Here is a 17,236-nt window from a genome sequence, read left to right as displayed (position 1 = left end):
ATATTTCTTCCTCAAATAAAGTAAATAAAAAGTTTGATTGACGTTTTATGCTAACGGAGTATTTTGACACTAGATTCTCTCTGTCTACCCTACAGTGCGGAGAGTAGCATATAAAGCTGTTTTACATTCTGCTTATATAAAGGAGCAAAGTTATATTATAATAGTAGATGACCTATTCTAGTGTTCGTTTAGTTAACATCAATAAATGTATATTTTACTATGCCATAACTTTTTTTTTTTTTTTTTTGTCGCTGGGAAATGCATTTACGCAGACCGCCCATACGGAAGGCGTGCCTTACGGATGAGCGGTACTGTGGGACTCACCGGTGAGACCGATCCTACCCACTAAAACCCAGCGGAAACCCTCTCCACCAAAATGAGCCGCCGCAGGATCGCTCGCGCATACTACTACGACGCCTCGGTGGAAGGCCCGCCTTTTGCAGGCCATCATCGCTTTCAGGGTGCCCTAGGGCATCCGCAATAATCTTGCAGGAAGATCAACCTGACCCTCCCGCGGTAGCTCCTCTAGGGTAGGGGGAGTAGAAGATGTGCATACCGCCTTCTTCTACCCCCTGGCCTACGGCGGCGGAGCGAGTCTGCGTTCGAGCTGGACTCGCGCACCCGCTCCGCGGCCTCCTTCAATGCGATTACTGATTCGCAGAAGGAGACCATTGCAGACCAGTTCCTCTCACAGTCCAGCATAGCTCCTACCACACTGGCCAGTGAGAGGTCTCTACCCACTGCCGCCATCAAGGCATGGCGTTGTGGGGCCCAAGCGGGGCATTCAGCCAGAGTGTGACACGCCGAATCCACGGAGGCATCACACTCGTGGCACACCGGCGACATCTCCCGACGTGCAATCTGATGCAGGTACTTACCGAAACAACCGTGCCCCGTCAGAACCTGCACCAGTCTGAACGTCAGGACACCAAAACTCCTTTTAACCCAGCGATCTAAGTGTGGGCGAACTGCCTCCACTGTCGCTAGGCCTGCCGCCGGTGACCCCAGGTCCTCTCTCCAACGCCGGATCAGGGCTTCATCCGCTCTTCTCCTGATCCGCGCGATAACCTCTGCCGATGGTTGCTCACCTCGCGACCGCTCACTTGCTCGAAAAGTGTAAACTTTAGCAAGCACTTGCGCCTGCAGCTCCCAAGGCGGATCGCCCGCCAAGAGTGTAGCCGCCGTCCACGACACCGTACGGTAACCTCGAATTGCTTTCACCGCTATAACCCGCTGCGCTTTCCGCAAGTGGGTTTTATTGTGAGCGGTGAGAGCGTCAGCCCACACAGGTGCACCGTACAATGCCATGGATCTCAACACACCGACATAAAGTCGTCGGCATGAAGAGTCCGGCCCTCCGACATTCGGCAGTAGCCTGCCAAGGGCTCCAGCGCAGTTTACAAGCTTTGGTGCAAGCAGAGCGAAGTGCGGTTTGAACGACCATCGACCGTCTAGGGTGAGACCCAGATATTTCATCTGGGTCCGTACCTCCACCTCCTGACCCTGGATGTTCAGAGTAGCCCTACGGGGGGGACCCCTCCGCCGGCCATGGAATAGGAGAGCCTCTGTTTTGGGCATCGAGACCCTCAGACCTAGCGCTTCGATGCGGTCGACGACAAGGCGAGTTCCGGCTTCCGCCAAACGTGCCACTTCTTGATATGATCGTCCTCGGGCCGTGACCAGAGTGTCATCCGCATAACAAATGACCCCCATCCCAGTCGGAAGACGACCACGCAAGAGCCAGTCATAGCCAATATTCCACAGCAACGGGCCCAACACCGACCCCTGTGGAACCCCGCAACCGACACTTCGTCGACCGATCTGACCATTTTCTCCAATCCATACGACTACTCTGTCTTGGAGGTAGTCGTCCAACAATCGCCGGAGATAGAGAGGTACCCCATGGTACCGGAGAGCCTCTCTTAACGTCTCGAACGGCAGACTGTTAAAGGCATTGACCACATCCAACGAGACAGCGAGGAGAAAATCGCCATCTGTTGTCGCGGCCAATGACCGAGTCTTCAGGGCGTTCAGGGCATCAATGGTTGACCGATTGGCCCTGAATCCGAACTGAGCCTCTGATATGCCCGGCCCTACCTCCTCTAGGTGCTGAATAAGACGGGAAGCAATGATCTTCTCGAAAAGCTTACCCGTCTCATTCAGCAGCACTATAGGCCTATATGCTGAAGGAGAGTCCAGAGGACGACCCTCCTTGCGCAACAGGCACAAACCTCCTTCCTTCCAAATCTTCGGGAACTGTCCAGTTAGAAGGCACTCATCAAAAAGTTCCCGAAGTTTCTCGCCTAGGTATTCCATGGCAATACTCAAAAGCCTTCCTGGAATACCATCTGGCCCCGGGGCCGTCTTCTTGGCCCTCAGTCTCCTGAGCGCCATATCCATCTCCCCCTCAGTTATGGGGGGAACCACCGCCACTTCCTCATGCACTGTGTAAGGGGTCATGCTAGGAGGAACGTGTCTAGGCGACTCCGGAAACAGTTCAGTCACGAGACGCAGCACAAAATCCGGTGACAGGGTTTCCGTCAGTGGAGCGGACTGCACACGAAGTTTGTTCCGGGCAGCAAGGTAAGGGCGACCCCAAGGATCCCTATTTAGGCTTGCAAGAAGCTCTTGGCGCCCCTGATCCTTTGCCAGTCTAATGGCGAGCTGGAGAGCATTCTTTTTTTCTTTGTAGGCACTCCGCAGCTGGTCCTGAAGTGTAAGATCAAGGCCATTTCGCCTTCTACACCTTGTGTAAGTCCGCCGCGCCCGATTACAGGACGCTCGCAATTTGGTTAACTCATTAGTCCACCAATATACTTGGCGGCATCGTCGTCGTCGCCGAGTTCTCGACATTGCCGCGTCACACAACCTCGTTAGGTCGTCGCGCATTCGACTCGCCCGCTCTTCGACGTTGAGTCTTGCGCCCACCAAACTATCTTGGGTGCACCAGTTGGCCACAATGGCCGCCTCCTTGACCATCTCTTTGTTAAGCTGGGTCAGAACCCACCTCGGGAACCTACGAGATGAGCCTCTGGAGTTAACCATTGACACCGGATGAGTAGAGACCTCGAACCTGATGTAAAGATGGTCCGACAGGGTCTCCACTTCTTTTTCCACTCTCCAGCGTGAAATCTTGGAAGCAACAGACGGACTAGCGAACGACAAGTCCACTATAGATCCACCGTTATGTCGCACACAGGTGAATACCGACCCAACGTTCAATAAGGACAGCCCAGAAAGCAATGCCCACACCTGGACGGCTTTCCCTTTGCTGTCCGATGTTGGGTTTCCCCAAGCTCGGGACTTGGCATTGAAATCGCCGAGGACCAGTACTTTACTCGACGATTGTCGAGAAATCGCAGCTTTGACAGAATCGAGGAAAATTTCGAATTCTGCCAAGCTACGATTAGGGGAGAAGTAGATGCCAAGAAGAATATACTCCCCCCACCCTGCCACAACGTACCCAGAGCCTCTCTCTAGCGGTGAAAGAGACGGGGCAGTGCTGTTACCAGACACTATTACGACCGAGTCGTCTAAGTCGCCTATCCACCTTGAGTGATTGGGGACAAAGTAAGGTTCACAGATCACACCGATATCAATGCACCACTCCGCCATGGTCTGTGTCAAAAGATCCTGTGCTGCGGCAGAGTGATTGATATTAGTCTGGAGAAAACGAGTTTGATGTTTATCCATTATGGGGACATGACACTTTCCTCTTGATGCCCACTGATCCCGGCTTCAGGAGAGACTTCGATCCTTTGAGTCTCTGCTCCCTTGACAGACGGTGGATTGCATTTTGCGCTACCCATTATATGATCAGCCGGCCTCTTTGCGTCAGTGCACACCATACATAGAGGCTCCGCCCGGCATGTATGTGCCTTGTGCCCCTCACAACCGCAACGAAAACAGAGATTCTCCCGAGAAACTTCGGACGGACACCGCAACCTAGAATGCCCTAATGCCAGACATCGAAAACAGCGCAAAGGGCGCTCTTCTAGAACCTGGACCTTGGCAGCACTCCATCCGACCAATAGACGACCTTTCTCCACAATGACCTTACCTGCTTCACATGGACATCTTACTACTACCGACCTCGTTCCTCTAGGCCCTAGGGTCACTTCTGATATAGTCACAGCATTAGCAGCACAACCGCTTGCACTAACCACCGCATTTGCTACGTTGTCCTTTGTGACCGAGTCATCAAGACCCACTAGCTTCAGTGTGCAATGCTTGTGGGGTCTAGTGATAACAGCCACCCCCTCTAATACTACGCGTAAACGATCCGCGAGTTTGTCCGCCTGGTCCGAGGAATGCACTGCGGATAGCTCTAGCAGGCGAGCACCCGAAATTGATTGGCGTATAGCCAGTCCCTCGGAAATACCAAGTTGTACTAGATCCACGCCCTGTTGCGCTCGTTGTAAAACCTGAGCATAAGACACACCCTTACTAGCAGCTTCTGGCGTCAACGTGACTATAACCGCCTTAGTTCGAGGTGGTTTAGCCAGTTTAGGTTTCGGTCGCTGCGGCCTCTTGGGAGCCGAGGAATTATTCTTCTTCTCCCCTCTCTTTGCGACTGTGACCCAATTTCCACCTTCTTCATTACTGGTCTCAAGGCTCGTAGCTGGAGACAGTGTAGACGCTGTCTTGGAAGACGAGGAGGCCGGCTCTACGCGCGTCACTTGAGCACGAGCTGCAACCTTTTTACGATTCGGTCTACGTCTAGTCTTGTCCTCAGTTCCTGCTACCTCCGAATCTACAGGAAGAGGTGCCACTCTTGTTGGTCTCTCGCAAGAGTGTCTCATTGCGTCTGACGCCAAAGGCGGACGCATGTTCCTTACTGGCAGAAGACGCTCTTCAATACCGGCAAATCTGGCGTCGATCATAGTCTTCATAGAAGAGATTATAGACCTTTTCAGCTTCTCAAGCATCCCTTCACTAATAGCCGGCAATGGATCAATCTGAGGCACTTCATTAGTGGCCGGAAGTGACGCTCTTAGTCCCTGAATGTCTTTGCGATAGCAGTTTAACTCTTCGCGAAGTTTCTCTACCACCTCTCCAAGACGCCGGTTCTCTTCTCGCAACCGTTGTACTTCATCACTCTCTGTACGAGTGGCAAACAAGTTAACAACATCGGCTAGGGCTGCGGCTGCATCTTTAAGTTTGCGCACGTACGTGCCTTTAAGATGTTTGGATTTAGTGGCAACCTCCAGTATAGAGGCAGCACTTTGTCCAGCGTATGTGCGCAGCTCCTCGGCCGAATATTGTGAAGTGTCCCTCCTCTCTTCTACAGCTGTTACGCTCTCTGCATCTGTTGTCTGAGCGGACGTATCCCCCTGGCATGCCCAGTCAGACAAGTGCCGCTCAAAAACTTTACCTCGCGCATCTACATCGCACCGACTTTGCTGTTTATGAGTGCGCGATAGTCCACTACAAGTTTTCGGGGGCCTACCCCTCCTTGATGTATGGCACTTTCCGCCTACCTCAGCGTCTGAAGCTGAGTCCTTGCCACTTCCTCTAGGTTTATCGACCATAGGCCGCTTGCGCCTCGTGCGCTGCACTGTTCCCGCGTCTGAAGCGGATTCTATAACTCCCACATCATCATTTGTGTTTTTAAAATTTGAATTCTCCATACTGTTCCCACGAGTATGGGGGAAAAACGGTCCATCCAAGCAGTGCCCCCTGTACTTGGATAAGCCTACTACGCCACGGGTGTCGGCCTGTACCCTGGCGGGACCAGCAGTAGCGACTGATCTCCCCATCAGCCACGAACCCCTCGCGCTGCTTCGCCGCTTGGGTTGGGGTAATTTTTTATAGAGGTTTTCTTCCTCGCAGTCCGGCCGGTAAAGGCAAGACCCTCGGTCCCGTGCGTGGCCGCGAGACATGACCACAGACACCGCTCACGGGATTACGAAATGGACGGAGAGCACTGCTCTGTCCGACGGCGGGGTAAGCGCACGCCGAACCCGCCATACCTCCACAATGGCCTAGCGCGTACGCGCAGAGCCATCACAGGGATCCCTCCCTACAATGCGGTCACGGGACAACTCTTACAATACAGAGCGCCGGAGCGCATTCCCGCGTGTCGGTTTATTAGCCGCGACGAGCCGGGCAGCAGCACCACGACAGTGATGCTGCTGCCCGTCCCGCTGCCCAGGGTGCTCCACGAGGAGGTAACCGACATAGCACCCCAACTATGCCATAACTAACCCAAGCATAACATTGCTGTGACATATTTTAAGAGGCAACTACTTGACAAATTCCATTAGTCCGTAACAGCGTCTTCTTTATAATGGCAACGAAATAAAATTATCTATATGCCACTCATTTCTATCTAAATTTACATGTTTTCAATATAAATTTATTCAATATGAGTTAAATTATTTTCTTTTCAATTTTAGCTTTTAAGATGAGATTGAAATATAAGAATATATTTATTATTTTAACAGAAAACCTTACTCCAGTGGATTTAATACATGTTATAATTTTGTAGAATTTAAGTTCATAATATTGCGAAAGCGGAACTAGATACATTCCAACAATACTACAAAGGTTCAAATGAAGCTTAGCTTAGATGAGAGCGTGAATGTTTTTCACAATAAAATATACTTTACATAGAGCATAAATGGAATAAACTCCGCTTATCTTCTGAGCTTAACAAGATAAACGGAAACATGTTAAAACGACTACACTCGCAGAGATGATAAACAAAGATATATAAAACGCTATGAGCCGCTTATAACTTGGCAAGGCTTGACCCGTAAATGCTTAATACAAAATTTTTAACTAAACAAACGTAGGATTAAATATATTATAATTTTGAATCTTTTCTGCAAAAAATTATTCTGCAAATTTGTACCCTGTTTCATTTTCTGTCTTAAAAAGACTGGAAGAACTGAAAGGAAACATAAATATCTCGTATTATATTTTAAAAAATTGGCTTATCTCTATTAAAAAGGACAAATATAAAAATGGAATATATTTTTTATTTTCCATCGCTAATTTTATATTCCTTGCTACGTTGTAAAAGCCTAAGCATAACATTATAATAATAACAAAACAATAAAACACCTGATAATTCAAAAAAATATATATAAAGTCAATAAATATATCAAAATCTAAAATTTTTAAACAAGGCCGAAACAAACCACACCGTCGCATTTAAGGGTTCACTTGTTTAGAGCCGAGCTATAAAAAGGCAGAGAGCCTCTTCACTGCATATTGCGCTGGAAAAAACTGAATGTACCACTTATTGTTGGCGTATTCAGTCAAATGTAATTTGAAACTCGAGATGTTATTGTACTTTAAAACTGTTGAGTTCTTTGTTCGTACTGAAATAGATACAGGTCTCTATAAACGTAAGAGGCTGCGTCGAGAGGACGACAAGTATGAACCCACTCCGGGCGTTGTTTCTAGTTAGTTAATGTTTACATTACCCTATTATGTTATTCTACCCATATGATTGTTTAACAAGGCTTCGAGCTGATTTAGCTGTCTATTCTATATATTGCAATAATTAGGTTAAATTTTCAAACGATCAACTATTGAATTTAATTTTATTAAATTGTTCCAATAAAAGAAATCCGATACCAAATTATGAAATAAATAATAAATAAATCTTTATTTATGAGAACATTTAAAGTATGTTTTAGTCAGTAAAAACAATTTATACTGAAGTTGATGACTTGATTGTAGTATATTTACTGCAACCACAAATTTATTTAGTAATGATTTTTGGAAAGAAAATTATAAATCAAGACATGTGGATTTTAAGAGCCTATTTTATATGTGTCAAACGATCCCCTCCAAATCATAATACTTTTTATTTATGATACAAAAATATAATATTTTTAAACGATGACAACAGCAAAAAAACAAGGATTCTTTTTAATGACTTGTCTTTGCTTTAGACAGGCGCAAAAATATTATGCCATTGTCACGTCTAGTAAGGAAAAGTATGAAATTAAATAGGAAATTTTGAAAAATATTATAAAGTGAAGAAGTATAAACAGATGAAAGAATCAAACACTGAAACAAACAAGAATCCTATAAGAGTTGCATTGAATAATTGATATTTATTTATGTTTATATTCTCAATTCTTCGCCCGAGGCAAAGCGCGGCGTTGAGTTCTGCCAATGCAATGCCTCCAGAATTCGGCCGAAACTGTGGAACGACGTGTCTTAACACTAGGTTCCCTCTGCTTATCCTGTTGTGCGCGGGATACAGCGTGAAGATGATTGTATTTAATAATATAAAATAATATCACTGGAACTAGACAACCACAAATAAAACCATTAAAAATAATATTATAGATCCATAACTCTCGAAACTTCTATACGTCTATATCAGCTCTAAATGTATCTGACGGCAACCCTTAAGTGTTTCTATCTCATTTCATTAAGGTCATTTTCTGAAAGAGGAAAAGAGAGAAAATACAAAAAGTACCTCAAATGGAGCTGACCCTTATCACACTCAATGTTTTTTTCGCGGGTAGGTGTCAAAAAAGTTAACACATTAAAGTTTTACTGTCTTCGATTTTTTGTTAATTTAAATAATTTAAAAGTAATTTTATTCAATTATAAGTGAAAAAATAAGTGTAAACAGTGTGAACAATTATTGGAAAATACTTTTGTTGTGCATTTAATGTGTTTATTTGCGTAAAGTAGCACTTACCTGCTGGCTCACTAATTATACTAGTCTATAACAAGTTATCAATCAGAACACAATATGAGCAGAGTGGAGGATATCTTGGAGGTTCATAGAAATATTGCAGAGGCACTAGGAAAGAGAATGGCACATTTCGAAAAACAATTAAATAACACTGGTTCGAATGATACCGGTAAGGGAGGTCCTGACAAGCTGGCATCTGAATTTAAGGAATTTAAGACTTCAGTGTGGAACATTTTGGATCTCCTCAAGTCTTTAATCTCAAATTTATCTTCACAAATTGATGAAGTTGACAATTCAACCAGAAGAAATGCTCTTCTTTTTGGTGGGATTCAGGAGGCAGAGGGTGAAAATTTGGTCTCCACTATACTTGGAACCATTCAAGTCCTCATGGGAGTCTCTGATATAAACCCTTCTGCCATACAATCCTGTCAACGGCTGGGTATTAAATCAGCAAATCGTTGTCGTCCAATTCTGGTGCGCTTTAATGACTTTAAGGTGAGGAGTGATCTCTGGGGCAATAAGAAGAAGCTAAAGTCCTCTCAAGTTGTGCTGAGTGAGTTTCTCACAAAATCTCGCCAGTCCATATTTATTTCAGCGCGCAAATCTTTTGGAGTGAGGAATACATGGACATATAATGGTAACATTTTTATCAAACTTCCTAATAACGAGCGTAGGCGAATATCTACTACTGCTGAGCTTGGCGAGTGTTTAAAACTGCTTCCTCAAGCCGTTTCTCCTGTTTCTCCAGTTGTAAATGCCACTACCTCTGAGCGACCCAAAATAAGTCCTACAGCCATCAGTCAACCCGTGGGGAGGCCCTTCACTAGGCGTAATATTGTAAAGAAACCCTAGCCTATTTAAGTAATTTGTATCTTTAATTTTAATTTTTCACTTATATACATCCCACATTCAATGTGACCATATTATTTGTCTTTTGCATCTTATTTGCTTAGCTATGTTGCCGGTTATTGTTATTAAAATATTTTATGTCATTGCAATATGTACTCTTTACTATACTTTATTTCACATAATAATATACACATAATAATATGTAGTATGTGTTTTTTCTTGTCCTGTTGATGCCGGTTACTGTTATTAAAATATTTTATGCAATTGCAATATATACTCTTTACTATACTTTATTTCACATAATAATATGTAGTATGTGTTTTTTCTTGTTCTTTTGATGCCGGTTATTGTTATTAAAATATTTTATGTAATTGCAATATGTACTCTTTACTATAGTTTTTTCACATAATAATATGTAATGTGTTCTTTCTTGTTCTGTTGAAGCCGGTTGTTGTTATTAAAATTTCTTATGTAATTGCAATATGTACTCTTTACTATACTTTATTTCACATAATAATATGTAGAATGTGTTTTTCTTGTTCTGTTGATGCTGGTTATTGTTATTAAAGTATCTTATGTAATTGCAATATGTAATCTTTACTATTCTTTATTTTATAATAGTATAATATTTCAATAATAGGTAGTATGAGTTTTTTCTTGTTCTGTTTACTTTTAGTGTTTACAACTTTCTTGCTTAATGTTACCTGTCAGTGTCAACTGTCATTAGTAAGTTAATATATTTGTGACACGGACAGCAGTATTTTGGTAACTTAGTTTTTATTGTTTGTAGTTAAGGTCGTGGGATGTATGTGAATACATTTTAATCATTACAGCATTAGTTTAAGTCTGATATGATCATTTTGTTTTATATACATTTTTTCTTTTTATTTTCTCGAGCCATCAGGTCATGTGTGTGTTTATTTCATATTCACTTTACAATTAATTTATTTTTGTTTTATCTAATATATATATTTTTAGTAATAACATACTATTTTATTTATATATATTTATTGTAATTTATTTAAATTTATATTTTTTATTTTAATATATTTGTATATATATATATATATTTTAATTTTATTTTTTTAATATTATATTATGGATTCAAGTATCGATTCTTATCATTCCGCGCTCAGCTATGACGAGTTATCCAGTAGCTCCTTTTGTAGTTTGGATGACCCCAGTTTGTCGCTTGACATAGTTCTGTCGAATGAATTTGCGCCGCTTCATAAAAACTTTAATTTTTGTCACATTAATGCGCAGAGCATCCCTGCTCACTTTTCCGAATTTTATACCACTTTCAACCAACCTAACATCCATGCCGTTTTGATCTCCGAATCTTGGCTAAAACCTTCACTACAATCTACTTGCTTTTCTGTCCCGGACTACGTACTAATAAGAAACGATCGTCTAGAAAGGGTCGGCGGTGGGGTTGCCATATACTTAAAAAGTCACATTTCGTATAAAATCATCTGTCAATCGACTCCTTCACCTGAATCGTGCTTAGAATATATATTTATCGAAATAAACCTAGGAGTAAAGTTTGCCCTTGGGGTTGTGTACTGCCCACCTAATAGTAATTATTTTAATAACTTAGAGATTCTTTTCGAAGATCTTTTAGCTAACTACTCCCATCTTATAATCTCAGGTGATTTTAACACGTGTCTCTTGCGAAATGATACTCGAGCGAGAAAACTTAACTGTATGTTAGAGTCACTTAATTTAAATTTATTACCACTTAACCCTACTCACCACACCAACAATGTTGATACACTGCTTGACCTAATAATCACATCAAATTCTGATCTTGTCTCCAAATTTGGTCAATTTTCTGCTCCAGGTTTTTCTCTCCATGACCTTGTTTTTGCGTCGTTAAAAGTAAAATCACCCAAGCCAAAACCACAAACTCTTTCAATTAGAAGTTTCAACAACCTCAATCATGAGAAGCTTAAGAGCGATGCTTCCTGCATTGACTGGTCGGCGATCGAAGTGTTGTGTTCGATCGATGAGAAAGTTGATCTGTTGACCTCAAACATAACTGGATTGTTTGACAAACATGCACCAATTCAACTCATCCGAATCAAAAACCAACCAGCTTTATGGTTTAACGATGATTTTCGTAAAGCCAGGGCTAAGCGAGATAGGGCTTTTTCAAAATTTAAAAACAATCGATGTGATCTCAATTGGTCCATTTATAAGGCTGCAAGGAATCAGTGTAACCAGTTGGGTAGAAAATTAAAACGCCAATACATCTTTAATAAAATACGCAATTCTTCTCCCGAAGCGACTTTAAAATTTTTAAAGTCCCTCGGTATTGGCAAACTTTCATCTTCCTCAATTAATCCTGATCTTAATTTGAATGTCCTGAATATGCATTTTTCATCATCTTCTGCCCTTGATATTAGTGTTAAATCCTGTACTCTTTCTGAAATTCACAGTTTGCCGAAAATTAACCTCCCTACCTTTACCTTTTCTTCTATCAGTGATAATGATACCAAGAAAACCATTCTAGCTATCTCCTCTAAAGCAGTAGGATCTGACGATATTAGTCGTGGTATGATCACCCTTATTTTACACATCCTTGTTCCTGTAATAACCCACATTATTAATTTTTCTTTTTCCTCTAGTCAGTTTCCCGTGATGTGGCGCAAGGCATTTGTTCTCCCACTACCTAAAATATCTAATCCTACGCTACCGTCACATTTTCGTCCCATTTCTATCCTACCTTTCCTCTCTAAAATTCTAGAATCCACCGCTTACCAACAAATCTCTAGGCATTTTTCTAAATACAATCTATTAAACCCTCTACAGTCCGGATTTAGAACTGGTCACAGCACCACTACTGCTTTACTGAGAGTCACTGAAGACGTTAGATCAGCAATGGAAAATAAGCACTTAACTGTGCTTATTTTAATAGATTTCAGTAATGCATTCAATGCCGTAGACCATGATCTTCTTATTGCACTCTTATCCGGCGCTAACGTCTCCAGCACAGCTTTACAATGGTTTTCGTCTTATCTTCAGGGGCGTCGGCAGTCGGTTCGTGTAGGCCAGACCTCTTCTGACTGGCATGATGTGACAGCTGGTGTCCCTCAAGGCGGTATTCTATCTCCTCTTCTTTTTTCATTATTCATTAACTCCATCACTTCCGTTATAACCTCTCGATACCATCTTTATGCTGATGACTTGCAGCTTTATGAACACGCTAGTGTAGATAATATTGTTGGTGTTGTTAATTCTCTTAACAATAATCTTCGTAACATTTCGATTTGGTCGTTCAAATACGGAATAAATGTTAATCCTGACAAATGTCAGGCTATAATTATCGGCAGCTCGCGACAGCTAGCCAAGCTCGATTACAGCAAACTGCCCAACTTAACTTATAATGGCACGGTCATCAATTTCACCACCACTGTAAAAGACTTAGGTATTATAATTGATAATAAATTAACTTGGAGCAATCATGTGGCAGATATGTCCCGCAAAATTTACGCTTCCTTGCACTCAATGGTGCGCCTCAAAAATTTCTTACCTGTGCAGACCAAACTACAGTTGGTCAATACCTTGCTGCTTCCTATTATTGATTACGGTGATGCTTGCTCCTTGGATATGAATAAAGAACTGGTAAACAAGCTCGAGCGGATACTCAACACTTGTATACGCTTTATTTATAACCTCCGCAAGTATGACCGTATATCATCTTATAGGAGGCAGCTTGGCTGGCTTTCTGTGGCTGATCGCAGGAAGTCTAGAGTCCTTTGTTTACTTTACTCCATCCTCTTCAATCCTCAGTCTCCCACTTATCTATCTTCTGACTTTTCCTTCCTTTCCTCTTTCCACGATACATCCTTACGTTCCCAATCCAATTTTATGCTGTCCACACCCCGGCATACGTCAGGGTTCATGTCTGACTCCTTTGCGGTCGCCGGTGTCAGGCTATGGAATGAGCTACCCGAGCCCATAAGAAAAGCTCCCTCTCGTGAGGTATTCAAGCGCCGGGTAAAAGAGTATTTTTTTAAAAATAACATAAATATATAATATTCATCTATTTAATTAATTGTATATATTGGAGTATATATGGTATGCTATATTATTATATGGTTTATATTTTTATGTATTTTTTTTTTTTTATTTCTTTTATTTATAATATCCGTAATATTTTATTATAATTATATATTATATGTATAACTATTTATTATATGTATATTTATATATTTATTGGATGTGTATGTATGTATATGTATGTATATTTTACTTCTGCACACCTGCATACTTATTATCCCACATGACAAGGTCGGCTGGGAGAGAATGCTTTTAGCGTTAAGCCCGCCTTTTGTACATTGTTTTTTTGTAATTTTGTGCAATAAAGTATATATATATAAATAAATAAATAATGTCTAATACAACTATGTAAGTAATATTTGTTGTTTACGGGCACCTATCAACTTTAGTAAGGGTTAACTGGAGAAAATAGAGACATCACAGTCATTTAACAGTGCTGATGATGAAAATTTAAATCAATCTTCTTGAAATTCGATGGTTGTAGGTTTAAATACAGAAATGTTTATGTTTCAGTTTTAAATTTTATCCTAGTTAGGTGAAATTAATTTTAACATAAAAGGAATTTGATAAAAACAAGAAAAAAAATACAATTTTTATTAGTTGTCTGTCTTTTACTCAGTAATAGAAGACTTTTATAAACTATAGATTTACCACATAAATTACAATTAAAAATATACTTTTTTTTAAATTATTGCTAAAAAAATTCAAAACTTATAATGTCTGTTTTAGAGAGCATTTAAAAATTAACATGGCAGCGAGCAAAACCACAGTCTATTAAGCATTTCGCATTTGGTTCGAGTGCTGAATAGGAAACGGTAAATTTCCCAAAGAATATTTCTGTCACAGGTTACATATTAGGAATTTTATAGTAATATGCACAGAGAACTGGGTAATTGACAGTGCGATATGGACATATATCGGAGGTGCAACTTCAATAGGAACGACTCCCATTGCGACCGGAATACAGGTTACTTTGAATGACAATTTCTCCTCTAAAATGTAATGATAGAACGTAGAATGTAATTTTGCTTGTAGGCAGACAGAGGCCGTAGTGGCGTAGGGGCACAAGCAAGTGGGTTTGATTCCTAGCTCTGGTAACGAGGCAAAGCGCGCGCTTAGTCACATAATAGACAATGTTTCGATAATTCGATTAAGACTTAAGACTAGGTTCTCGGGTTCCCTCTGCGTCTCTTACCATGTCATGTGAGGAATACAGCACGAAGCTAAAATAAAAAACAAAGTCAATCTAGTGTCTAGACGTCTGTTTTCCACTTTCCGTCCAAATTAAAGATATTACGTGTACAGTGGCAGAATTCACCGCCGCACTTTATTTTACCAGAATTGCGAGACAAAATGCATACATTGTAAAAAATATCGTTCGCCAATTTTTGTCCAATTTTTTGCATACTTCTGAGCTTGTACTACTACGTTCAAACCTGCGTTTCTCCATTGAAACGACAATAAATATCTTGAAAGAATTTAGTGAAATAAATTCCAGAAATTCTTCAATATTGTAGGTACAATTATACATACTTAATAATTAAAAATAAAAAAAAACAAACAGTTTTTAATAATATAAAATTATTTAACGACTCCCTTCACTTAAAACATGGATTTGCATATGAAAAGCAAAGTTTTGTAAATTCGTAGAAATTATCAGAGTAGCTGCAGTAAGATAAACAAGCGCTCTGTTTCCGTTACGGGTCACAAATTGTTTTTGTGGCCACCCTAATTATTTCCACTTGCTGGTTTTATACTTACATAGGTTGTACTGGAAGAGGTACTGCTTTACGGTGTATTTCACATAATAGCATAAGCAGAGTGTACTGGTGTCAAGACATTCCGATTCGGCTTTTTGTCGAATTATCGAGACGAGTGTTGAGTGGCGGAACACTTGACAATACGCTTTGTCTTAGTAGAGCATTGAAAAGAAACTAATTATAATAATTTATTCCTTCTTGGTTTATTTTTGTTAAGCAGAACTTTTTCATAATAAAAAGTTTGACTGAGTCAGTCAGTCTAACTCACGAGTAAAATTTGGATATTAGACTAAATGAAATCCATACATATTTTCACTGTTTAATGTATGTAACATTAATTTATACGGGTCTTAATATGAGTTTTATTTGCGTCTTTTTAACTTAAAAATATAACTTTTTCCGCCTAATTTTCAAGTAGTGTGAAACTCCGAGCTTATCACTACATTTCAAGGTTTCCTGTGTCTACCGTGTTATGTGCGGAATCTGTATTCCGCACATAACACGGTAGACACGGTAGACGTGAAGCTAAAAAATATTAATGTTACGAGTATTAATATTACTCTACTAATATTATAAATGTTTGTGAATATGGATACGCGAATAAGCGGGCGAAGCCACGCATAGATGGCTAGTACTTAATATATTAAGCTTATCTATTCAATACATTATACTTCCCTGTTAACCCTCCACAGCGCCGGTCTTCCAGGAGATGAACAATAAAAATGTAAACTCGCCAACGTATTTCACAACTACACCTCTTTGTGTGCACCGGAACACGCTTCGTGGTTATATGGACTATTGAAAAAGCAATAATTAATTTACAAGTGTAAAAGTTATTTTATTTTTAATACTTTTTTATGTATTATTTTTATTGTGAAAATTTAGTACTATTGTCGTTAAGATGTTTCATAGGCTTAGTTGAAATTTCTTTTTATTCATTGAATTTTATTCTATCTCTAACTTGTAAATACATATTCTGTAAGAATGTATATTAATTGTAAAATTAAGCATAAGATTAGTTAGCATTGTAATTTGACAAACTTCTATTAAAATCAAGAAAAAATTAAAACATCCCTCTATTTAATTTACTTAAGTTGCATCAATTTTACAAATTTCATACAGAAATCACCTTACATTAGGTTAGCTTTAAACTAACCCATTATAAATCCGTAATACAATCTCTTGAATAAGTAATAAAGGATATAGATAACCTGGAGCAATGAGGGACCCAACGTCTCGGTTGCTTTTCTCAATGTAATTACTATCCAAGTAGTATTTATTTGAGTCCAATTTAATTTCAATCTCCCTAAAAGAGATGTTCTAAGATAAAGGGATCGTTTGTAGGGAAATCTAATTAAAATGCGTTGTTAGAACTATTCGCGTAAGCGGTTTGTAACCTTTGTTTGAGGTTCCGATTTGGAGTTGGTAGTTGGGCTAGCCCTTCTCATACTATGAAGTGTCGATATCATAATCGTATTGTTTTGGTTGGAGTGAGAAGGTTTGAAATAATTTTTAGCACAGCTTGGACGGATATATAGTGGATATGTAGTGCATTTGTAACATTTAATTACTGAATAAAAGCATTATTATTATTATATATAAACATAGATATCTACGATCTAGATTAAATCATTTTTTTTTCTTTAGGATATTTAGTTTCTGGTACCTGAGGAATCAATCTGAATGAAGTTTCTAGTTCTTAAATCAATCTTTTGGATGGAATAGAATAGAGGACAGACATTTCGTGTTAAGAACCAGAAACGTTACAAATACTAAATATTTTTATGAAAATTCTAAAATAAATGAGTGCTGTAAACAAAAATGAATTCCCTTTTGTTATAGCAGAGATCGTTATATTTCCTGGCTGTCGTTCAGAGACTAATCGACGTCGAGGTAT

The 17,236-nt window shown here is 40.3% G+C and overlaps 1 protein-coding gene across 1 annotated transcript; it reads right to left on the bottom strand.

The window, feature by feature from the left end:
* Window positions 1-3,692: 3,692 nt before the first annotated feature.
* LOC146535176 (uncharacterized) lies at window positions 3,693-5,630 on the bottom strand. The gene has a single exon (XM_085191141.1). The coding sequence runs from the start codon at window positions 5,628-5,630 to the stop codon at window positions 3,693-3,695; it is 1,938 nt and encodes a 645-aa protein (XP_085047267.1).
* Between the last annotated feature and the right edge of the window lie 11,606 nt (window positions 5,631-17,236).

Source organism: Heliconius melpomene, chromosome 10, assembly GCF_056956725.1.
Source record: "Heliconius melpomene rosina isolate 202511_hmr_F chromosome 10, ASM5695672v1, whole genome shotgun sequence".
NCBI lineage: Eukaryota > Metazoa > Arthropoda > Insecta > Lepidoptera > Nymphalidae > Heliconius > Heliconius melpomene.
Note: the sequence above shows the minus strand (reverse complement) of the source record. Positions and strands in the feature narration are given on the sequence as shown.